The sequence below is a fragment of the Copadichromis virginalis genome, linkage group LG11 (assembly GCF_057382275.1).
Source record: "Copadichromis virginalis isolate Kocher_CV1m ecotype Utaka linkage group LG11, C_Virginalis_male_GT1.1, whole genome shotgun sequence".
Lineage (NCBI taxonomy): Eukaryota > Metazoa > Chordata > Actinopteri > Cichliformes > Cichlidae > Copadichromis > Copadichromis virginalis.
In genome coordinates, this window is record NC_140628.1 from 38190088 (window position 1) to 38213939 (window position 23852).

The 23852-nt window shown below is 40.6% G+C and overlaps 2 protein-coding genes across 3 annotated transcripts in view; one reads left to right on the plus strand and one right to left on the minus strand.

Moving 5' to 3' along the window:
- Positions 1 to 23852, minus strand: part of gabbr1a (gamma-aminobutyric acid (GABA) B receptor, 1a) — a 132993-nt gene that overhangs the window by 32607 nt on the left and 76534 nt on the right. For both annotated transcript variants that reach the window (XM_085472344.1, XM_085472345.1), the window contains 4 exons: positions 20572 to 20817; positions 17682 to 17745; positions 16826 to 16903; positions 704 to 854 (listed from right to left, as the gene is read on the minus strand). In XM_085472344.1, the coding sequence (XP_085328470.1) occupies positions 704 to 854; positions 16826 to 16903; positions 17682 to 17745; positions 20572 to 20817 (539 nt within the window). The remainder of the gene's footprint in view (positions 1 to 703; positions 855 to 16825; positions 16904 to 17681; positions 17746 to 20571; positions 20818 to 23852) is intronic.
- On the plus strand, positions 6426 to 9306 carry LOC146699427 (uncharacterized). Its single transcript, XM_085472343.1, has 4 exons — positions 6426 to 6602; positions 7298 to 7454; positions 7616 to 7692; positions 8165 to 9306. The coding sequence occupies exons 1-4, from the start codon at positions 6570 to 6572 to the stop codon at positions 8459 to 8461; spliced, it is 564 nt and encodes a 187-aa protein (XP_085328469.1). The 5' UTR covers positions 6426 to 6569; the 3' UTR covers positions 8462 to 9306.

Sequence of the window (23852 nt, forward strand, 5' to 3'; positions counted from 1 at the left end):
GTGTCGGAGAGGCGGATGCTGTCCAAGATAAAGACAATGTTGGATAACACCTCCCACCCACTCCATGACATGTTGGTCAGTCACAGGAGCTCGTTCAGTGAGAGACTGAGATTACCGAAAAGCACCACTGAACGACACAGGAAATCATTCCTGCCTGTGGCCATCTCCCTGTACAACGCATCCACTTAACACACTGTTTGCTGCTACAACTACACATGTTTCTTCTCCAAATATTTATTATAAGTGACTTATGTATGTATGTATGTATATATATGTATATATTGTACTATTCTTAGTTAGTGTATTGTCTGTCTTGTCTTAATGTTGGTTTAAAATGGAGCACTGTAACAAAAAATTATTTCCCCCAGGGATCAATAAAGTATTCTGATTCTGATTCTGATTCTGAAAATTGTTGGAGCATAATTTTTCTGTTGAGTTTTAGAGTAAAACATACAGTTATTTAAAAATGTCTGGTGTGCTCACAAAGGCACTTATTTATATTCAAACACACTTTCACTGACACACACTTGAATCCAAAGTAAACAAGTAAAAGGCTTGTGCAGGAGAAGCAGCTTATACAATGACCTCTCCAAAAAAACTCAAAGCAAGATAAACAGAACGACAGTGAATGCAAAATAATAAGCGAAGACTACGAGGGGAGAATATTTCAGGCTATGTGGATGTCGAGTGTTCGAGGACTCACCGGACATTCCCGTTATAGATGTTGAAGGTTAGACAGACGATGCCGAGCAGGATGCCGAGGCCGGCGAAGACGGACACGGCTGCAAACAGCTTTTGAGACAGGTACCTGTATTCGTCAATCACCACTGTCCGATCGGCCGGAGGCCCAGCACCTGAACAGAGAGAGAGAAAAGAAATAAAGGGAGGGAAAATGCTTCTACTGCTCGGATACTCCCAACATCCCATTAATGAGACAATAACCTTTAAAGACCTCCTTTACTCACAGCTTCAAATAATTACCCTTGGCAACTGGGTGAGGGCCGCACTGGGTTGTACTGTCATCCAGAGCACTTTAAGGATGATGATACGATGTTCTTTATATGTTAGATGTAACTCTTTAACAACAGCTCCTAAATATGTAGCTTAATACTTCTTTTAATACTTTTCACAGGCAGTTACATCCCAAAAAGCATTGATGGGAAAAACTTCAACCTCATAAATAATAATAATAATAATGGATTGCATTTATATAGCGCTTTTCAAGGCACCCAAAGCGCTTTACAATGCCACTATTCATTCACTCTCACATTCACACACTGGTGGAGGCAAGCTACAGGTGTAGCCACAGATGCCCTGGGGCAGACTGACAGAAGCCAGGCTGCCATATCGCGCCATCGGCCCCTCTGGCCATCACCAGTAGTCAGTAGGTGAAGTGTCTTGACCAGGACAGAGAGCCCGGGGATCGAACCGGCGACCTTCCGGTTACAGATACGCTTCCCAATTATTTATTGTATAACTACTGTAACGATTTGTACTTTGGTGTATTTACATGCTTGACTTTAAAGTAAAAAACTCTTACCTGAAAAGTGAGTGATGTCACAAGAAACATGCTTAAAACTTGCCTGTTTCCATAGCTACCCCCTCATAACAACTATATTTTTGCTGATTCCAGCTTCTTAAATGTGATGATTAGACATGTTTAGATGAAAGAGCCTTCTCTCATAATTGTGTCATTTTAAAGATTAAACAATGAGTCCATTAATCATGAAAACAGTCATTTGTTTAATTGGCTGGGAAATAACCGCTCATTGCTATTCCACTGCCCTTCCTGCTTTTATTCTGTGAACATGACCAGTCAGTGCCGGTGATGATTGCACAGTTCATTTCAATTTCAGATGCCTGACTAACAGAGACTTCTTGTTCTATGTGTGCATCGGAGCAAATATCCTGGTTAAAAGCAAATCCACGGTTCCTTATATTTGCAACGGAAGCCAAGACAATGGCAACCAAAGCAGCGGTTCTACACATCCTCGCTAAACATGAATGAATGTCTCAATACACGACTGCACAAACTGCTCGAGCAGCATTAAGAATCTAATAATTAAAGTACCATTTAGTGTTGTTAAGTAGAAACCATAACTCCTGATAACTTTTCATAATGACTGAGTCACTGAAGCTTCTCAGGCTGATTCGATGCATTTTTAAAGACAATTTCTATCGCCTTTCTATCTTTATTAGATAGATTCAGTAGTTACAGAAAAGGGTGAAAGAGAGCAGGAGAAGAACCGTGATTCAACATTCAGTGTTAAAAGATTTGTTCTTAAACACAAAATTACATTCAATAATGCAGCAGTATCTAAAGTGAAGTGTCATCTCTGCCTTCATGCTCACTCGCTCTCACAAACTGCTCCTTTGTTCTCTCTCTCTCTCCTTCTCTTATTTAAAGGAGTCTAGAAGCAGGTGAAATGTTTAAACATGAATAACATGAATCCTGAGTGTCTGATGGGCATTTAAATAAGGTCAGAAAGCCATACTTAAATTAGGATGAAGCAGTTTAAAGTGCCACTGGTGAAACTTTGTCCCAATACGATGTACCACGTCAGCATTCTGAAAACCTGACAGGTGCACAGATGTTGCAGAGACTGATGATTGTGGTCAAAAACATCATCATCAGTTGGAATAGTGACAACAGGTAAAAGAATACCACGATAAGACAGCTTAAAGCTTTTAATAATGCTTTTCTTTTTTTAAAGCATACATTATAAATTATAACCTCCACACCAAGAGCTGCATGGCAGCACGATGTTTAGCACTTCTGAAGCAAGAAGGTTCCTGGTTTAAATCCAGCGTCTGGCCGAGGCCTTTCTGTGTGGAGTTAGCGCGTTCTCGCTGCCTGACTTCCTCCCACAGTCCGACGTCATGCAGTTGGTGGCGTGATGCTTTTAAATTCCCCCCGAGGTATGAATGTGCATGATTTTATTAACTCACAGTGTCAGTGTGAGGTAGTGAGATTGTGTGGTTATAATTTATACTTTGAAAACATTTTTGTCCACCTGTCATTTATTCAGGTGAGTATTTTTGAACTAGTTGAATAATATTTTGAGCTAAATGCATTTTTCTAGATCAGACCATGAAAACAAATCATGGAAGAAAATCATGGAGGCCACAATCTCAATATCTGTCCATCACTGAAAAACCCTGAAAACCCCCCCCAAAACATGCTGTGTTTTCTTGAAAAAAGACTCTCAGTCTCAAGCATGTCACTTGGTGCTGATAGAAAAGTTCTTTCATTGTTCAGGTAGTCATGACTCGACATGCCACGTAATCATATGTGCTGCTGTGTGTGGAAGTGCCAAAAACTGCAGTTCCTCTAATGGCCGTTTGGCAATGGCACAAAATACAAGTCAGTCCCCATAGACATGCATGTTAAAATGCCCAACTTTGCAGTATTGAAAATCACATACAGATAAACAGTTCTGGGGTGTGTGGATAGATTCCAGTTTTTAAATGAGTCAGTCCAGTTTTTTGATGGTCAGTGCACCGGACCTTGTTGTGAAAAGGTTATCTTATCACATTTTCATTGTTCATGGCCAAAAGCATTCATAGTCTCAGTCAGAAACCATGGTTAACTTTCTAACATGCAGCACACCATTTGAATCAAATATCATGATGATAAGAGCACCAAACAGCACTGACTTCATTACACCAGCAACAAACACCAGTGAGTAACAGTGGAGGCCACAGAGGAGCTAGCATTTGCTCAGGAAATAGAGCCGAGGAGAGTCGACAGAGACGACAACAGAATGCCAATTAAGTTCAAAATAATTCCTTCACCAGTGCTTCGCTCGACCCAGTAACCACAGCTTCACTGCACCTGTGTGAGTGACTCAGTGTGACTTAGCGGGATTGAAGTGGAAAGTATGTCAGAGAAGTTGCCGCAACAGCAAGAAAAACGCTGCTAGCTGCGGTCACCTTACTTAGTCATCCACAAAAAGGGGGAATGTGGGTGCAGTGAAGTAGTTACTGAAGGAGAAGTGAGCCACGATACACAGCAAAGCGAGTTAGTAAACCAGCTTTGGTCCAACTCTGCATCAAATCATTCGACAAACAATATAAAATACAGTGAGATGCAGACCATCTAGGAAGTTTGTGTTTCAGTTGTGGTTGGTTCATTTCTTGTAGTTTCTCTCTAATTAGCTGTGCATGTCTGAGCGTTACATACATAGAAGCTAACCAAGCTCACTGGTGTTAGCTGATAGCTAGCACTCCACCCTCTCATCTAAATATTACACCGTCTGGACTCAAAAAGTTCATCAAGTGCTACAGTGTAAAGTCCACCAACCAATGGGCTGGCATCATTATGTCGACGTCCATCGTGTAAATAAAGTCTAAAGTGAAACTTGTGGCAGAAAAAAAAAAAGTGTCCAGGTTCAAATTCAGAAAGAAATCCAGCCATTATTTAAAAAAGTGACAGAAAGCCCAGCAGCGCTGTCCTCAGTCAGGAGATTGATACCTCAAGAGGTCGGCTATTACCCTCCCCCTCCCTGTAAAAGTGTGAATAGGTGTGGTTACAGGTTATATGTTCTTAGGGTAGTGGTGATAATGGATCTTTCAAGGAGACAGTTTAGAAAATAGAGTACTACATCTGAGTTTGTGCTCAGTCTGAGCTTTTACTGCCAGTGGAGCAGACAGTGCTACGTGATAGCGTCTCATTCTCGTCTGTACTCACCAGATTTTTCATTTTGTGATTTAGCTCATCTCCAAAATGTAAAAGTTAATGGTGTTTTAAAAAGAAAAGCTGATATAAAAATCAGCATTATCCTAAAAATAAAGACGGGATAACCGAGCTTCTAAGAAATAATCACTCTAGATGTTGAAAATGTCGAACTGCTGGAAAAGTGTGTCATTTTTATTTATTTCTTTTTATCCCTGGAGGAAGGACACGTCGGCACTTGCTCTACTTTTTTCCACCTACAGCTCTATTCAGTTTTATTTATATGATACCAGTAGACAGGGATGCTTCTCTCTTCAGTATCTATTTTTTGGGGTTAATGGTCACACAGTGTCACATTCTGTCATGCCAGTTAACACAGTTTTTCCAGTAATGGGTTTCAATAGGAAGTATATTTGAAGCATGTATTTTGTCTAGAGAAAGTGTGTGTGTGTCAGCAAAGCTTTGAAAGACAACAACTGTATTTAAATCCAAACCAGCATCTTTTCCCGCACTGGTGTTAATGGCCAAGCAATCAGTAACCTATGACATCATGAAGGAACATGAACATCCCTCCAGCCCCTCTAATCTAAATCCAATCCAGAACATATTGATTTTACATATATGGACACAAATCAGAAGATGAAAGAACAGATAGCAAAGGTTGTGCTCAGATACATGAAATAATCTTTGACAAATCATGTTGAGGAAGAAAAATAAACAAGACTGATTATTTCACAAACTGCCTTCACACCAAAAAGAATACTTACCGACCGGTGCCGCTGTTATCAATGATCTGCCTTCTAATTTATATATGCATATGTGACCACACACAACACTTAAACACACACACACCACAGGACGCACTCCGAAGCTACCCTGCAGCTTCACAAGTACTCTGTATAATCTGCACTGGTCACTTCACTTTATTGTTATTGATATTTATATTTAAAAGTGCAATACTGTAATTTTCTGCTGCTCATTCCTGTGCAATACACTCTCAGAAATAGAGGTACGAGAGAAGAACATTTTTGTACCTATAGGTACATTTTTTTAAAATGTTCCCTTAAAAGTACAATACTGGTCTTTAAAAGTCCAGAAATGCCCCTTTAAAGGTACAATTTGAAATAAAGTACAAATCTGTACCATTTTGACCTGTACTGCAGTGACAGTGGCAGAACGTGGTAATGGGTCAGCATGGGAAAATCTGGATGGGCCTGGTTAATTGTAAAATTCATATGAGATGTGAGTGTGCTCATAAAAGCTACATGTTATAATCAAATCTGTTGGTCCTCTCCTCTGTACGTAAATTATCCTATGATGCAAAGAATATCTGTAACCTACCTTTGTGTAAGTTATGTTAAATTATATTTTTTAAAAAAACACACAATGACATGCAGGCACAACCAAATGATGTTAAAAAAAACTGGTCCATTTCCATTTTATTAAGTTCCAGTTATAATTTTTTAATGTTTTAAATCTTTCAAAAACGTGAAATCATTTTACTGTTATGTTTGGCCATTTACTTTTTTGCTTTTACTACATCCTAGAATTGTTCATTAATTGTGAGGTTTTTATGGAATTTGCAACATCAAGTTAAACCGAGGTTCTTTGGAAGTTAAAATGTCAAGCAGATTTTTATGTTACGGTGACTACATTTTGTAAGTTACAAATATAGTTCGCCAAGACAGCATAACGGTTTCTAAACAACTGCGCATTAATACCACAATGTTGTATTTTCATGTATCAAGTTCGCAACGCGCATTAATCCCAAAGGCTGAAAAGCCAGCAGCGATGAGTGCTCCGCCTCCGCGCTGACTAGCGTTGACACAGAAAATGACTCTCAGGGGGTTATCGATGGAGGAGCTCCTTAAAAAGTTGATGGAAGAAGGCGTTGATGTGTCAGACGACGAGGCGCAAAGGTTTAGAGGTAAGTCGGGTGTGATTTTGTGTTTTTATAAAAATTACAACGTGTAATTTTACAGTAGAGTTAGCAAAAGTCCGAAGAGCTAGCTTTAACATGGGTGAATGCTAGCAGTTAGCTAAGTTTTAAACAAAGAAAGGTACAAATGTGGACTATTTAGACTGTTGGTGGAATGTTCAACGTCTGTCTGCCCGCCGTATTCCAGTGTTTTATCAATAAATAGTCAGTAACCGTGTACAACAATGTAAAAAAATCAATAATTTCTCAAAACATGCTAGTATGTAAATATAGCTATTAACAAAAATGTTTTCTAAGCAAAATTTATCGCATCTAACTTGTTTCCCGCTCAAAGGGATTTTAAACAATGGAAGGTACACATTTGTAACCATTTCACCTACTTAGTGGGATTTGGGATTTTCGAATATGAGAGCTGTAAGCTCTGCGCAGGGACACTGTCTGCAACCCAAGAATTGTTAAGATGATTGGGGAAACAGCTAATGATTTTTTTTGTCTCTAAATCTGATTATTATTATTTTCTGTACTAACTGATTAATCAATCTGTTTATTAGCTTTAGAATTTTTTGTTCAAGGGTTAAAGCACTTTACATTTATCTCCAGTCTGTGTCTTTAAACATGTCAAAAGTTTAAATCCTCAATGTAAAATGTCATTCTTTTGTCTATTATGCTCTTTTCATTTCCAGTTGTGTGATGAGGTTGATTTAATGCATCCCTGCCAAGACAACATCTGTCGCCGCTTTAGCAAAAACTTCACTGCTGTTCTTCAAATGACCAAGGATTTGCCACTGAAGAAGGTCTACATGGAGGCAAGAGAGAATGCACTGGCTGAAGACATTACAGGTGCTAATTTGACCTCATACAAATAGTAAATTTTGTGACAATTCATTTGCTCTCTCTTCCAAAGATAATTGATGTACCATAGTGTCATGTGAAGAGCATGTTAATGGGAATTTGCATGCTATCAAAATCTAATGAAGTGCATTTGCATCTGTATGACCTAGGAATTGACTTCAAGGGGGCACTTCTCTTGCCATCCATCTTCAAGGAGAAGATAGAAGATTTCATCATCCTTGGAGAGGTAAATGCATGATGCATAGCCTTTGGCCACAAGTTTCATTCTCGGTGTTTTGTTGGCATGGAGCTGAATTCAGCTGCGGTTCAGCATCACAGCTAAGCTAATGTAGGGGAAACACTGCTGTTAATCCACAGTGCTGCTGTGCTCTTGGGTTTTGTCTGGTGTTTATATAGATAGATAGACCTTTATTGTCCCCTTAGGGAAATTCTTCTTCACAGGTACTGTCACTGTCAGGGGTGATTGCTTTTGCCCTTGAATATTATGTCAAACTTTAGCAGCTTATCAAACACTACCACAACAGTCATTGGTCAAGAAGCTTTTTGTTTGGAGTAGGGGCCATGTTTACAGGTTATCAGAATAGACAGTTTTGTTTTGCAGCAAATAAAGAAGGTAATTTGAGGAATCTGTTGAAAATCCACTTGGCACATATTGCTTAAACATACTGTATACTAATGTTTTTCTTCCTCTTCTGCAGAATACTCCCACGAGTCCATACCCAACCATTCGAATGAAGGATAAGAGTTGGACAACTGCCCTCTTAAGACAGTGTCGCTGTGTTGTAACAGTTGAAGGAGTGGATGTTTGCTCGTGCCGCTCGCTGGATGAGGCCTACATCTCAGCATTCTCCACCTTCTTCGTGTTCAACATGACCTACCCTGCATACTTCAAGAAAACACTTGTCTTTCTTCAGAACTGCATTGTCAACATAGGAGACCAGGGAGACAAACCCCTGCCAGTAAGTGTCACCAGGGTACTTAACCAACTCTATTAAATATGCCCCCACCCAAGTGTCACTACCTTATTCACTACCCAAGGCTGATTTTGATGTATGGTCCTCTTCGCCCTTTGTGGTGTATGGGATATGAAAGCAAGCATCAATATTTCAAAAATCTAGCGAGTAAATGCAAAAACTTTGTAAACATCACTGCAACTCTTAGCAATCGTCATCAAATGAAACAGTGCTGGGAGTTTTCTTCAGATAAGTTGCTTGTTGACTTTGAACATTCACTCAGCACAAGTGTCAGTGTGCCATTTTCATCTCTGCCAGGTGACTTACAGAATGCTCTGGAAATGAACAAAAGTTTTACAGATGTGCATTTTCAGGATAAAGTGCTTCAGCATGTGTCTGCTATATCTGTCAGCAGTGTCAAATATGAACTTGAGGATGTTTTTGTAGTTGGCCATGTACACACTAAAGCCATACCTATATTCCTTAAAATCAAGTATATTTTGAATGTTGATACTTGTTAGGGTATTGTGTGGGAAACTGTTACTTCCTCGCACTTATGAATGTCATTTCCATGCTTACCAAGTGGCAGTTGACAATGACTGGATCCTGTTCAATCCAGGAAATGAATTAGACTTTCAAGCTCTAGACACGTATTTAGTTGATGATAGGCTGTTTGTGTCCTTGAGGTATTCTGTGTGACGTGATTGCAAGCACATTTTCCATTGTGTTCAGGTGTTTAATGTCTTTATGTGATTGTTTACTTTTTTAAATGAATGTATTTTTCTTGACATGTCCTATGGCAATATACGAATGTAATCAAGGATGTATTTCTGTGGTTGTTTAAATGCTTTGATGTGATTGTATTATTGAAAATAAATGGTTAAATAACCAAATATTTTGGACTATTGGGGGTACATTTTTGTCTCTTTAGGTACGAAATAGGTTGTCACTGGGGGGGTACCCTCATAGGTACCCTATTGTACCCTTTTCAAGGGAACATTTCTGTACTATAGTTTCAAGGTACATTTATGTCTTAGGAAAGTACATGATTGTACTTCAGATGGTACAATTTCATAAGGTACAAAAATGTACCAAGCCTAAAGGGTACAGAAATGTCCTTCAAAAAGGAACACCCCCAGCGACAAGCATTTGTACCCTTTTTGGTACACTTTGGTACCCCTATTTCTGAGAGTGTATCCCATCTGCCCTCCCGTCATATTTCTTTTCAAGATTTTCTTATTTAATCACTAGTGTATTTATATTTATAGATACATATATATTTAGTCGTCTTTTCTCTTTTACCATGTCTCTCTAATATTTTGCTCCTTACTATTTTTCTATTTTTTTATTATTTTATTTTATTATATTTTCTCCTACTGTATCATGCTGCTGAGTGACTGCTGCTCGTCAAACACATTTCATTGCAATGTTGACCCTGGGCTAACTTGCATATGACAAATAAAACTGAAAACTGAAACACACATCCATCTCAAACACATTAAGCAATGAAATAAATCAAAGATAGAATCTGTTTTGTTAGAATTTTACCTTCAAGATATAAAAATCATAATTGTGCAAAAGGGGCTACAGGGCCACTGCATAATGTTAGCTTATAACCAGATGTTGGTGTTGTTCAGCTGGATTTTGTCAGCTGTCCAGAGTTGGGGGGTCGCTAGAATATTAGGAATAAATAAGCGTGTTTTTCCATGTTAGAAACCTGACTTTACTTTTGAGGTTTGGGGTGAGGAGGAACAGGATGATGTGACATGAAGAGGATAAAACACGGGTGTAATACTTCATATGTTGAGTCTGAAGGTGCAGGGATGATTTAAATGTCCCTATTTATGCGCTCCTATTTACTTTTAATGGATTAATTATGAGTTTATGAGAACGCATCAGTTTGCTGGAAGACAATTATACACTAATCTATGTATATTTATGAGTAGAATATCTGCTTTTTACTCTATTAAATAACCACAAAAAATGACTGACTGCACATTTAAGATTAAATGACTGTTTTCTGAGCCTTTCATCAGCCTCCTAAAACCTGCAGCGCGACATTCATTCACACCAACTTCAACACAAGAAAGCAGGCTTCTCTTTTCTTTCTGGATCCAGCGATATCTGCCATGTGCAGCCAACTGAAACACACTGACTGTTTGAAAACGTGCCTTGGTATCCTAATTTAATCAAAGTCTCTCTCCTCCTTATGACAGTGATTTCTGCCCTTTGGAACAACTAGTAACGCTTTTAATTTCTGACACGGTTGAACAGCATGCTGTGAAACACACAGCCACGAACCACCGATTTGTGCTTGAATGTGTGTTTCAGTAATTACCATACTGTAAAGTAATGTACTGAGCAAGAAGACAACTTTGTTAATTAAGAGTTGAAGCTTTAGAGTTTTATCGAGTGGACCAACGACCAAATTATTCATGCTTGTGTAGCTTTAAACCAGAAGAATTCCTCTGTGAGGAGAGTTCAAAGAGGGGCAGATGGACAGGGAGCCTCGTTTTACACTCAACAGCCTCTGACTATCTGTCTGCCTAAATCCGAGACTGCCTGCAGATGTGTGTTAGCGTGTGTGTGTGAGGATGCTTATGCGAATTTAAGTCTAATTATTCACATGCATGCAGATCGATAGAGTAAGTATGAGAGAACATAGTGAAGAGGCCGCGTACGAGTGCCAGGGTGCATTTAGGCACACACAGAGAGAGAAAAACAGAGGGAGACGGTGTGTGTGTTCATGTCAGAGAGGAAACAGGGCGGGAGTGTCAGCGCTGCATGAAGCTGATGTGTCAGATGTCAGAGGGAAGTGTCAGAGTGTCGTCCCCTTGGGGGTCGCAGAGTGTCAGAGAGCCAATCATGCTGTGTTTAGATGCTTGTCACTGCAGTCACATAGCCAGCTCGTGTCTGGTGACATCTGACAGTAGAATGACAATATAAGACAGTGTGCCAAGTTAAATTAAAGAGGTATGGCAGGAAAACCAGAGGAAATAAAGGGTTTTGTTTTTTTAAGTAGTTAGAAATCAATCTACTCAGTCGGCCATGGAGATAATAAGGTGGCCTCAAGCCAGCCCGGACACATAATCTTTCACCTCACTTAGACATGCCCGAGTCACCTCTACACTACAAAGTGCCAAGGAGGAACCACAGCAGGATGCTTAAGCCAACGAATCTGGCTCCTTTTAATGGAGGAGTGTCTTCATTAAACGACTGAGCTTCTCACTCTAAACAAGCTTCTATAGGAAGCTCATTTCCTCAGCTTGTACCTGCTTCTTTTTTTCATTGGTCACTACACACAGCTCGTGGCCGTGGGTGAGGGTAGGAGTGTAAATCGATCACAAAATCAAAAGTTTAACGTTCAGGTTCAGCTCTCTCTTTAACACAATTGATCAGTCGGCCCGCAGAGATCTGATCTCAATACCAGCCCACATAAGCTGATTACACAGCTGATACCCGTCTACACATCCAACAGGCTAATTTCACATAAGGTCTACAGCTGCTGTGAGTCTACAAGCTCCTCTTAATCACCGTCACATCTGATGTTACTGATGCCTCCTCTGCTCTGCGCTGATGTTCTCGCAGACATTTAGTCAAACATAATTTACAGCAGATGGAAACAAACATCTTATTTTGACTATAGTGGTCCTGACTGATTTGTACATCAATCAAACTGTGTGCTTGAGTGAGATGAAAGGATGAGGAGAAACTGGGACATTAGGGATCTTCATTCAGGATACCTGCAGTCCATCCATATTCCTCAATTAATCTTCATGTGATTACACAAGTTCAGCTAAATTTATGTGTAGACTTCTGATTAAGATCTCCACTGGCAAAATTACTCTCCACATGGATCAAATCCAGCAGGACCAACAGTCTATTCATGTGGTAAAGTAAAAACTGAATAGAAATTTGTATCTTCAACACAAACAAAATGCAACACTGTTAAATAAGAAATCCCCTCCAAAACAGCGTGACTCACAAAGCCACAACAGACACATTAAAGGGAAATTTAAAATAAACGGGATCACTGATGCTTCTGTTCATATGTACCCAATATCGGATGATGACCTTTAAGCAACTCCTAGCAACAGATTTGATGGTGGCGACAAAAATTCTGCACAAAAGCACTGAAGAGCCTAAAGTCTGTTGAAACAGTGCAACATTTAGTCCTTAACAGATAAACAGTTTAGTAGTTTGAAAGGAAAAACATCATCTGTTCTCATAATCAAGTAAAAATGTTAAACATGTACTTTACATCTTGAATGCACAGATTTGCAGTGCAACATGAAACAGTATACTTGTTGAATAATGAATCATTCAAGTCAGTAAATAATCTGCAAATGAATTAATCTGCCATCGTTGCTTCTTTAAAAAGAAGCATCACCAATTTATACGAGTCAAGAGAACATGGATGTGAAAAATTCAGAAATATTTTCTCTCTGTCCGTGTTTCCTAAAGGCACAATCTGATAAAGCGCACAGTTTCTGTCCAATTTTGTCATTTGAAACCAAACATACATCACCAATGCTGTACATGTTACACTCACTATGTGTGAAGTGCAGCTGTGTTTTTGTGATATATGGAAGTATGACACGTGCCATACGCTGCCAGCTTCGCTGCCGGCTTGTTAAAGTTTCACAAAGAGAGAATATTACAGTAGTTACATCATCTTTGCACTTCCTTTGTTTTAAATTTTTATTTTTGGTTTGCAAGGCTCAGAATGCTTTAGCAACTCTACATTCACCCAGCTGCTTTTCCCTCGACACCTCAACACACCTTCACATATTTCTGTTATAGACAGTAAATATCCAACACACTTTATAATTAAAATACTCCTCCCATGATGACTGTGGGGTTGGGAGACTCTAGAATGACCTTGCTAAAAACTGAAGACCACAAGCTTGAAAACAAAAAAGATCTGGCAGGGGTGTAAGAAAGAACTGAGCTTACTGCAGCTCCTATAGCTATAATTATAATATTTTTTTTGAAGTGGAACTGTTGTAATTTCCCACATAATCTCTGAGGTGAAAAGCTAACACTTCAGATTGATGCTCCGTTTCACACACTTTTTCTACGCTTGGCTCTGTATGATGTCACTGAGAGCATATATCCCTAATACGGTCACCTCGCAGAAGCTTGTTTCAGATTTCAGTGCATGATCCTTATTCATCTCCAGTATGAGATGAGTAAGGATTGCGATGAATTAGTGCTGCAGTAGATTCTAAGTAAAGCCATAGGCCTGAAAATGACCATAAAAGGTCAACTTTAAATATGGAATATTTAAAATTCCAGAATGTGGAAAGCCATGTACGTGTCTGAATGAATGTACAGTCGTAGTAATTACAGCTCTGAGTAGGTGCACGGCGTATATGTGTCAACTGTCCATTCAGTCAGCGTGTTTGCAGCATCCAAGCCCTCCTCCGTCCTTGATCAGGGAATCAGGACGGGAAGTTGCCATGGAGACCCAGCTCTGTAACAGTTGCCACAGCGATCAGAACAAGAGCTGAGCTAAAAAGTGGTTGTTAGGGCGACCGTGCAGAGAGTGAGAAAGCGACGCGAGGAGGGGCGTGGTAAACACAAAGGAAAACAAGCGCAGGGGTTAAGTTAAAAACCGCGCTGTTTACTCCACCCTGTCAGTACATCAAGCACGCCCTTCCCCCATCCCCTCCACCCCAGCTGTCAAGAAGAAAACTTCCCCGAACTGAGTCAGCTCCAGAAAGCAGGAAATTACTCATTTCCTCTCAACAAGTAGATGTCAGCTGGATGTGTCTTTATTTGGTAAACAGAAAAGAAGAAGCTCATTTAAAAAAGCAAACAAAACTCACCTCTGACACTCTGGACAACATGTCAGTTTCACATCAGCGGCTTCTAACTAGACTGACATCAAGCCTGTCACGTTGCAACAAGCCAAACTAAAGAGCTGGAAGCCGGCCTGATGGAAAAACATGTCGCCTACAAGCAAACAGGTCACCTGTCCCTGGATGCTGATACTGACCTGGAAACTTTACCTCTTCTGGGTTCAGTTAAGCCCTGGCAACAGATCATTTCCTTAAAAGCCTAAAAAAAGGCGTCCCTCTGTGGGCTGCCTTGGCGTGCAGGATTGATTAGTGGCACACTCTGTCCAGGCACAAGTATGTCACCTCCTCAGGGAGAGACGGGCCAGTAAACATCCAGAGTACTCGTCTTGGTGTCTGAGGCAAATCATCGCTAATAGGTTTTCACAGTAAACTCAAGTATGGGCAGCAGGAGTTAAAGCACAGGTTCGGGCTTTTTGGCTTGAGTTCGAGCTTCTTTATGCAGAAGAAAGATGTAAAAAAAAAAAAAAAAAAAAAAACTTGGTTGGTTAGCGAGGCAAGCTAAGCTAAGCTCAGGCAAAGAGATGAACAACTGAGCTGCGATGCACAGTGTATGGAGGCCATTGCAGCACTGTGAAACCCCTCGCACCGGACTGCAGCAATTAACTTTAAAAAAATCCATCCTCCCTCTTTTATCGGCTAAAACTCTTCCACCTCCAGGGATTACACGAGCTTGGAGCTCTGAGTGTCAGCAAGGACAAAATGTTGAAATAAGGCCCGGAGGACCGTCGCTACAGCATCCCATAAATTAAACTGTCAAACTGAACTATATGTACATCAAACTGGAAAAGTGCATATTTTCACAGTTTTAGTTTTCAGTAACTCGGTCCAATTCAGCACTAAGGTGGCACCCTTTAATTCTTCATCAGAAAAATATTAATCACAAAAATTATTAAGTGGAGAGACTGCTGTGCAACTTCCACAGCATTTTCTTGTTAATATTGTGTAGACCTCCACTGCTACTCTGCTCACACACAAAAGCTCCAATGCATGTGCTAATCTTGTTTAGGTCCTCCTTATGTTATAAAAAAAAAAAACCTGACCCAAAGGGGCACTCACATGGGACGCCTGTGGTTTCTGATACCAGGAAAATGGCGGCAGTGCCTTTGGGGTTTATGGGTAGCAAGGTTGTTTTGGGATGCTTAATCGGATTTGGGGAGTTTGGAAGCTAGGTCAACACCTTGGGATCTGTGATGTGATCTTTGAGCCTTTTCAAGCTGTTTTTGTGGGGTGGTGTGGCGTGGCACACTGTCACGCTGCGGGGAGGATAATGCCACCGCAGGGTCTGCAAAAATCTTTAGATTTATTATATTTCTAAATGAAAAACCCCACGAGTGCCTGAAGTTTTCCTAGGAGAACATTGCACTGGAACAAGAAAATCAAGTTTATTCCCTCTTACTGTCAGAGGTTGTATTGTTGTGGTTTACTGGATTAGCATTGCTCTTTAAAGCAGAATGTGTACATGTTATTATTCTACAACTGCATATGTTTGAGTGCACAGTGCATGCATTACTGTAAAAGTTTCTATATACAAGAAAATTTATTGCACAATTTGGTTGTGTGTGTGTGTGTGTTTTTTTTTTTTTTTTTAAATGGGCCACATTTGGTTGCCTCATGCCAAACAGAGCCTTAACTTATTAGACAGATATGAGGTGTGTTCTGAAAACTGGCCCACATAATATAATAACATCTCCTGCAATGCATGCCAAGGCCACTTCATTACTGAAGGTCTCTGTTACTGGACCAGGCAATTACAACCTGCTGACAGTTTTTTGGAGGTTTCTGAGCGCAGTGCACACGCTGTCAAGGCCACCTGCAACTAACATTATTAAAATGGGTTGTTGTAGTCCCATCTCTGACTGATGGCGGTTTATTTATTCTCTCATTTACAGTTTTGATTAGGCGAGAATAAGAAATGTCAACTTGCAGGTCTCAGCAGATCAGCTTACCATGGTTTGCTGTGGAGTCATCACTGGTTTAATTTGGGGTGTTTTATAACTTGTAAATTTAAAAGCGCTTCGACTGAAGGGTTTAAAATCAGAGAACAGATGCCCCTGTTACTCCAAAACTTGGATTAAAACTGAATTTTTTTCAGGCATGTATTTAATTCAGTGACAAATATCATACATCAATAGCAGTAACTGTGAAAAGCCACTTTGGTTTACTTTTAATGGTGCCAGTTTGCCAGCATGGAAACAAATAGGTTAAGAAAAACAGGCTAACTCACAGTAGGACGCCGGCCTGTTTGATTACAGTGCATGTGCTGCGCCAACACTTTTAACACATGTTGGACAGTGAGTGCGCAGCCGGCTAATTTGAGGGCGAGCGTCAGAATCCAAATAACTAGCTTCATCTAAACAAGTGGTTACAAAAAAATCCACCGTGATTATACATCATTTAGACAGTAAAGGAGGCTAAATTAAGCCACGCAGCGGAGGTCTGAAGTCAAAGCACAAACATGTAACCCGGCTGACTCACGGCATGACACAGGACACAAATACAGACACAGGAAGCTGAGCGATCGGTGCCGTAAAATCCATCTTACCTATCCAAACATCATTGCCAAACCAGGAGAGGTTCCCTTGAGAGCTGTCATAGTAACCAATCTTCTTATAACTGCCTCCTACATGTTTGAGAAGCAGAGACAAGAAAGCAAGAAAGGTATGAAGTTTAATTAGCATTGCTTCTGTAATTAATTTGCTCCTCGAGAGAGCTGATAAACATTGATATTTATACCGCTGCCGTTTAGGCAGTGCAATATGTGAATACAGAAAGAAAAGGCACATAATGAATACGCAAAAGAATCGACGGATGAAAAGGTGGACAAACAAAGAAGCACCAAGGGGAGTGGAAGGAGAAAAGAAAGAGAGGGAAAAAAAGGCGCTTATGTGGCAGTCTTGACCAGGAATACTGATGAGGTCCCACAGTGATTCAGGGATTCGAGTCAGGTCGTCTCATTGTGGATGTCAAATTACCCCGACACCACAACAGGAAATATGAGACCGAATGCGAGGGGAAAGGGGCAGGATTATAAATTCTCATCCGTTAGGACGCCAAAGAGAACAGAGGTAGAAAATAATCCTCAACCTTATCCCATGCAGGGAAACTCATTAAGTCACTGGTGACAAATAGGATGCCATTTCCAGAAACAGCTTAAAACGAAGGCTGGTGCCCAATTAGAGTGAAGCTTCGAGTCAACACCGCACTGCACCCAGCTCGTTCACATGTGCAGTTAAAGGGCCCCTTAAACTGAGCCTTTTCTCCGGACTGCGCTGAAAGCAGCAATCAATGCATCATTGAATAAATTGAGCAATGATTTTCTTCAATGAGTGACATTTATTATTCAGTCCAGATTCTGCAACTATAATTGAACGTGGGAGGACAGCGTAGAAGCGCTTTACCTTGCAGTTGCTCGATAAGAGTCATTGCCATCCTGGATCCCTGGGCGTCAAACACCACCTGGCCCTGAGACACATTCAAAAAGCAGAAACTTGACATTATTGCAAATAAAAAGCCTCATTTTTAACTACATAATTCTGGATTTCAGGGAATATTACTTGTTATTATTCTTTTTTTTGCCAATGGTTGCTGAGATTAACACCACTCCTGCAGCTCACAGACCGGAGATGAAGAAAAATGGGCAAGAAATGCAAACAGCTTTTAAACCAGGCAACCGGTAAAGTTCAGTTCAGCGCCGCTGCAGACAAATAATGATTGTTATATCTTCACGTAGTAATGTACAGTACATTTAGCGCTATATGATGTAGAGCGGAACAGCATACAGAAGAGCTCAGCCATCAATGACAACAGATCGATTTAGTGAGACACTGCATCAAAGGAGGAGCGGCGGGGAGTGGGTGCAGATATGATATATATTCTTCATATAATCTGTTTCTTGAACTTGTGTTGAGACAGAAATGGTGGCCTGCATATCTTTCAGGGTAGTTAGAAGTAATAGTTGAAGCAGAGCTGCAGGTGTTTTTGACCATAACGCCCGTCTCTCAAGGGCAACTGCCAGACTGTCGGATGTCTGTGGCGGCAACAAAGGACCCAGACAGCAATGTGCTTGTGCATCTTTCTATTAGCTTGGCTCAAAATAAACCAAACTGTGTAACTAAAAAAGGCACAAGACATAACAAGAGCTCTGTAGCACAAATGAATTTAGAAGAAGTAAGTAAGCATGATCTCTGCAAGCTAAAGACAGCCAACATCTGTCAAATTCCAGGTTTCAGACTAAGTTCAAAGGCGACTCTCCTTAGTGGTTTGTCTGCTAGCACAGAACGGTTGATCTGATATCCTCGTGTTGGTGTTGTTCCCAGATCATCATACTAAATGTTGTTCCAGGATCAACATTGCAAGTGACCAATCAGAATGTTGTGACGTCATACTTTTGCGACTTCGGGAAAAAGCGGCGTAAAACAAAAAACTGTTCTAAAGCTGCGTGAAACCGCCTCTGTCCGCCGATCAACGGACCCTGACCCTAACCGTAACCCTTTAATAAACAGTAAGCAGAATTGATATTGTCCTTGCAACATTGGAATTTCATAAATGCACGAATGGCTTGGCGCGCAAAAGAATAACGTCACAACAATGTGATTGGTCACTTGCAATGTTGAACCTGGAACAACATTTTCATGATGGTCTGGGAACAACACCAACACGAGGATATCAGATCATCCAGCACAGAGCTGCCCACATGAGCACGTGATTGTCTCTCAAAACAGACCCTCACAGCTTCTCTGTGATCATGCACCATACATATTTACATGTTTCCCTAGCCCGTTGTGCTATGTATCCATCCAGACTGTTTTTGTGCGAGTTGTCCAGTTTTGAGGCATTGGCTCTCTCTCCCTTTCAGATATAATGGAGTAAATTGCGCTCGCCTTGGTGTTCAAAACATCAAAAAATACAATTTAACTGAGCAGCAATGTCTCTTTCCAGAAGTCATACCCATCCACAAAAACATCCACAAACTTTAAAGCAATTTCAATTTATGCAATTGTAGGAACCAAAGTAATCACTATGCAGAAGGATGCATGCAACTACGTGTTCTTAGATGCTCATGCTTCTGACTGTTTAATAGGATGTTTTCCAGCAGAATGACAGACAGCAGAAAGATTGTGCGGTGATAGTTGTGGGCATCTCACACCAAATCAATCTAGAGGATTAAACTGAACTACACGGCAGAGCAAAAATATGTAAATGACATTTCGGGGTGAACTGTCCCTTCCAATCAGTGCCCAGTGTTAACTGGAACACAGCATGGAAGGTGTCCATTTTTGTGGGGTGCACAATGTGCTGGCAGACGTCTCCAAGATGCAAAGTGGAAAAATCACAATATTCAAATTCATTTTTAATGCTCAGTGATTGGAAACTCGTTGGGCATCTGGTGGAGCAGCTGCACTGGACTGCAATAGATTATACCCAATGACACGAGACTGTGCATGGCTTTTATTTTATCCCCACTTCCATACTTTTATAACTGGTTTTTATTATTATTATTATTATGATTATTATTATTATTCAGTGTCATTTCTTCAGTGACATAAAATGCCTTTTGACAAAGTTAATGTAAAATAATTTGATGTATCCTGTAAATTCATATATCTGTTGTTTTCGTAACAGGAACCACACAGCTGCAAAGTGCTTCACAGTTTGGATAAAAAAAACAAACAAACACAAATTAAAGAAGTAAATTAGAGAAATCTACATATCCCACAGTCAAACATACGCTCTTTTATAAGCAATAAGCAAAAGTAACTGGTGAGTGATTCAGGAAATAAGCTGTAAAAATGAGTTTTCAGCAGCTGATGGGCAGAGGGAGGCTGTTCCAATTTTAGGAGCTACTGCCTCAAAAGCGCGGTCACCTTTCAAAGAAGAGCGTGGAACAGTTGATCAGAGAGGTCGATCGCTGGAATGAGTTCTCAGCAGACTTGCTCTGTAAGAGCCTATGTGAGCCTGGCCGTGTAGAGGCCACATGTCATTTTAAGATTTTTAAATGAATTCTGAATTTCAGGTGATGTGCAAATGCTGGCTAGTTTTTGTTAGCAGCTGAAGCTGGCTCAGGACTGAGCGGTGCAAAACGTGAGGGACGATAATCAGAAGAAAATGACAAAAACGTGAAGTTACTGGTGAATGTATGAAAGTTATTGCTGTGTTTCTAGTCAAAAAAGGGGTATTTACTTATATATTATTTGATTTTGCATAGTTTGAACCATCCGTCCATTCGCTTATCCTTCTCAGGGTCGCGGGGGGCGCTGGAGCCTATCCCAGCTGTCATAGGGCACTTACCGAGACGCCTTCAAAGGAGCTCGTGTTGAGGGCCCTGTAAATCTCGGACGTGATGTCGTGGTTGTTATAGTTGAAATCCTCCAGACGTCGGCCCTTAGCCTTCAGCGGTGCCACAGTCTTATTAAGGGCTAGTGCCAGCGCCCACACTGCATCGTAGGCTAGAGGGGCCTCCTGAAACCCGCCGGTCTCCTCGGGGTTCTTCCCTCCCAGACGAGACATCAAGGCGGCGAGAAACTCCTGTGATGTCTGAGAAAAAGAAGACAGAGAGGACATCAAAGAGCCAAGAAATGCAACACTGCAAAGAAGGTTTACATTGACTCATTTTTTATTTGTGTTGATAGATATTCACATAACTAAAGCAAAAAACTTGAAGAGCCAACAAATGAATCGACCCTCAGATCTTTGGAAGTCATTTCTGGTATTCACTATAATGTGTGTATTTGATTTAGGATTTATTTTTACTCTCCTGTAGTAAACACTTGTTCCTACTTCAAATAAACCGAGGAAAAAAGTGAGCGGCTTCAGAGTCAGAAACCGTCTCTCTGCGACAAGCTGAACTTGGTGGAGATTGGAGTGTTAAAAATAAATTTGGTTCAGAATAAATAAATACTGCTTCTACCATGATGAAATAAAAAAAGCTCCTTCTATGTGCAGCCAACCTGAACTATATCTGTCTGCCAAAATATATGCTAACAAGAGGAAGGGTGCATAGCAAATAGCAGCATGTCAGGAGTGGGCCCCACTTTAATGGTGGAGTTATGCTTTAGGATCACACAGGATTAGCATCTGTGCTAACCATAGGGCCTCTTGTGCTGGCTAGAGGGTACTTGGGCGAGCCAGAGGGGCTTTTGAGGGGCAGTAGAGCTGGGCATAGGGGCACTTGGACCCTTTCAATACCCCTCATGTGGACAGGACCCTAAATAATTGATCTTTTACTTTTCTAAACAGAATAGCCTTCTGGCATTCAGAGCTGTGTCGGCTAAGCTAACCGCTATGTGTTTCTAAAGACTTATGAAACACAGAACTCCCTGAAAAACATGTTTGGATTTATCAAACAAGATTTTACTTGTGTTTTCCCTATTTATGCAAATGTATGCCCATCTAAGCTTATCATGTGCTAGTCTGGTGATTTAGCCTCCAGGGTACTTGAGTAGACAGAATATGCAGATATTCTGTCTACTCAGAATATCTGCATATTGTGTGTGAATGGGTGAATGACTGAATGTAGTGTAAAGCGCTTTGGGGTCCTTAGGGACTAGAAAAGCGCTATACAAATGCAGGCCATTTACCATTAATTCCAAGATTTCATGGTCCAAGTATTGACCATTTACAAATCACATAAATTAAAAAAAAAAAAAAAAAAAAACGAATAAAAAGCTCATAGAAAGCTTCTGGTACCAAAAATCACTTCCTTTGCAGTGATAGACAACCCATCAGGAGCTCCAGCACCTTTTCCCGGAAGCCTGGGAATCATTAAACTTGATCAGTCGTTAAAAATAATACGCAGGAATGAGTGGATGTGAGAAGAAAAAGAAAGGTGGCCGGTGGGAAATGTACAAGAAAAAAAGTACAAAAATCTGGTTGAGGTGGGAACCAGCTGTCCCCTCCTGCTCAGGAGGGGAGGAGTCACAGAGAAACTCAGAGCTCGCTGAAGAAACCAGGCAAGCCGATGAGGTTCACAGAGTCAGTTACCATGGTAACCGACTTAAAGTTTAACTTAGCTCTCTTTCTGGAACAGAAACCCCGGAGCTTCATCTCAGGGTTAAAAAACTGAATCTTCATGAAACCTGCTCTCTGGAACAGAGCCCTTAACGAAGGATCAAAAATAAAGCGACTTCAAAAGAAACTAAATTCCACCCGACTCCACGTAATTAAGCAACTGCAACTCGGAAGAGATTCATAGTGGGAAAGTAACATTTTTATTTATTGAAAGTTATTGTACAAAGAAAAAAGAAAATCTCCATCCTCATATTCATTTACGTGCCCTGTTAGTCGTCTCATCTAACCTTTGGTGAGGAAGCTGATCGTTAACTGTATCACACATATCTGTCACATCTCTTTCTTTGGTTGCGGTTGATCCCCAGGCATCTTTATTGCTTTGCTACACTCTTACAGTAATCTTAAGACAGGCCAACTTTTTCCTTTTCTCACAAGCATTTGAGTTTAGAACTCATTTTGTGATTAAACACCAATCAAAATTATCTCCCGCTGAAAGCCTGGATACACGCGCAATGGGAAATTATTGCTACCATTCATCATTGTGTCTCTGTGGATTCTTTGAGGCCAATTAGGCCTACACGCACTCCAATTCACTTATGTCAAATTCATCTAATTGAAATTCCACCTTGGCATTTGGCATTTAAATCTGCCACTGCCTTCTGAAAACTAGCTGACAATGTGCTTTGCAGACCCTGCAGTATTGGCATAGTAGTTTAATCTGAGTGCTCTATCTAAGAGTGCTATGCCAATTTCAAACTTAGAAATTGAATTTGAATAGACGGACAGGGAGCAGGAGTTCTGGCTGTAATTCTTATCGCCCGTTGAGCAGCACTCGTCAACAGCTAAAGCAGCAGGTAGTGGCAGGTGCTGTATGAATATAAACAACAGCTGCTGATGAAGTGCAAGGGAAGGAGGAAGGGATGGAGGGGAGGGTGGTGGTGAGAAAAGGCAGGATGAGGAAATGGTAAAGGAGAGATGGGTAAACAAGAAGAATGACGGGATGATCCACGACAGACCGGCAGAGTCGGAGAAGGTCGAAGAAAAAAGGGAAAAGGGAGAGAAGAAGAGACGGCGTAAGAGGATTAGAGCAGGTAAACAGAGGAGAGCGACTGCACCTGAGAAGCTAAATGAGCGTCGGACAAAAATGAGAAAAAGCGAGCTGCTGATAATTTAAATGCATAAACTCCCAGGCATTCTCAGCAGTTTAGCAAACACATTATCGATTCAGGTCATGCAAAGTTCACTGAAGCTATGACTTTATTGTTCTTAACATGCCAGCCGTTCCTGAAATAACTCGTGCCTCACGAGGATCCAGATATATAAGAGCTGAAACCTGGCAACAGTGAATGAATGACGGCTCAGAATACACATCAACAGGACAGGAGGAAGTCATCACAGCTGTTTATTTACAAGCGATCGCCTGAAGCTGCGGTGCGAGCAAATTAAATTACATTTAAAGCAATTAAAAAAAGAGCCAAAAATGCTTTAATCGCTTTAATTTCATTAATAAAATACTTTTTGTAATTACTCTCTGCATATTTTAACTAAAACGTGAATGTTTT

Bases quoted from the DNA above. Each gene is read 5' to 3' on its own strand.
- LOC146699427 (XM_085472343.1), top strand. From the start codon at position 6,570: ATGTGTCAGACGACGAGGCGCAAAGGTTTAGAG. The intron at 6,603-7,297 runs GTAAGTCGGGTG...TTTCATTTCCAG, and splicing joins CGAGGCGCAAAGGTTTAGAG to TTGTGTGATGAGGTTGATTT. The intron at 7,693-8,164 runs GTAAATGCATGA...CCTCTTCTGCAG, and splicing joins ATTTCATCATCCTTGGAGAG to AATACTCCCACGAGTCCATA.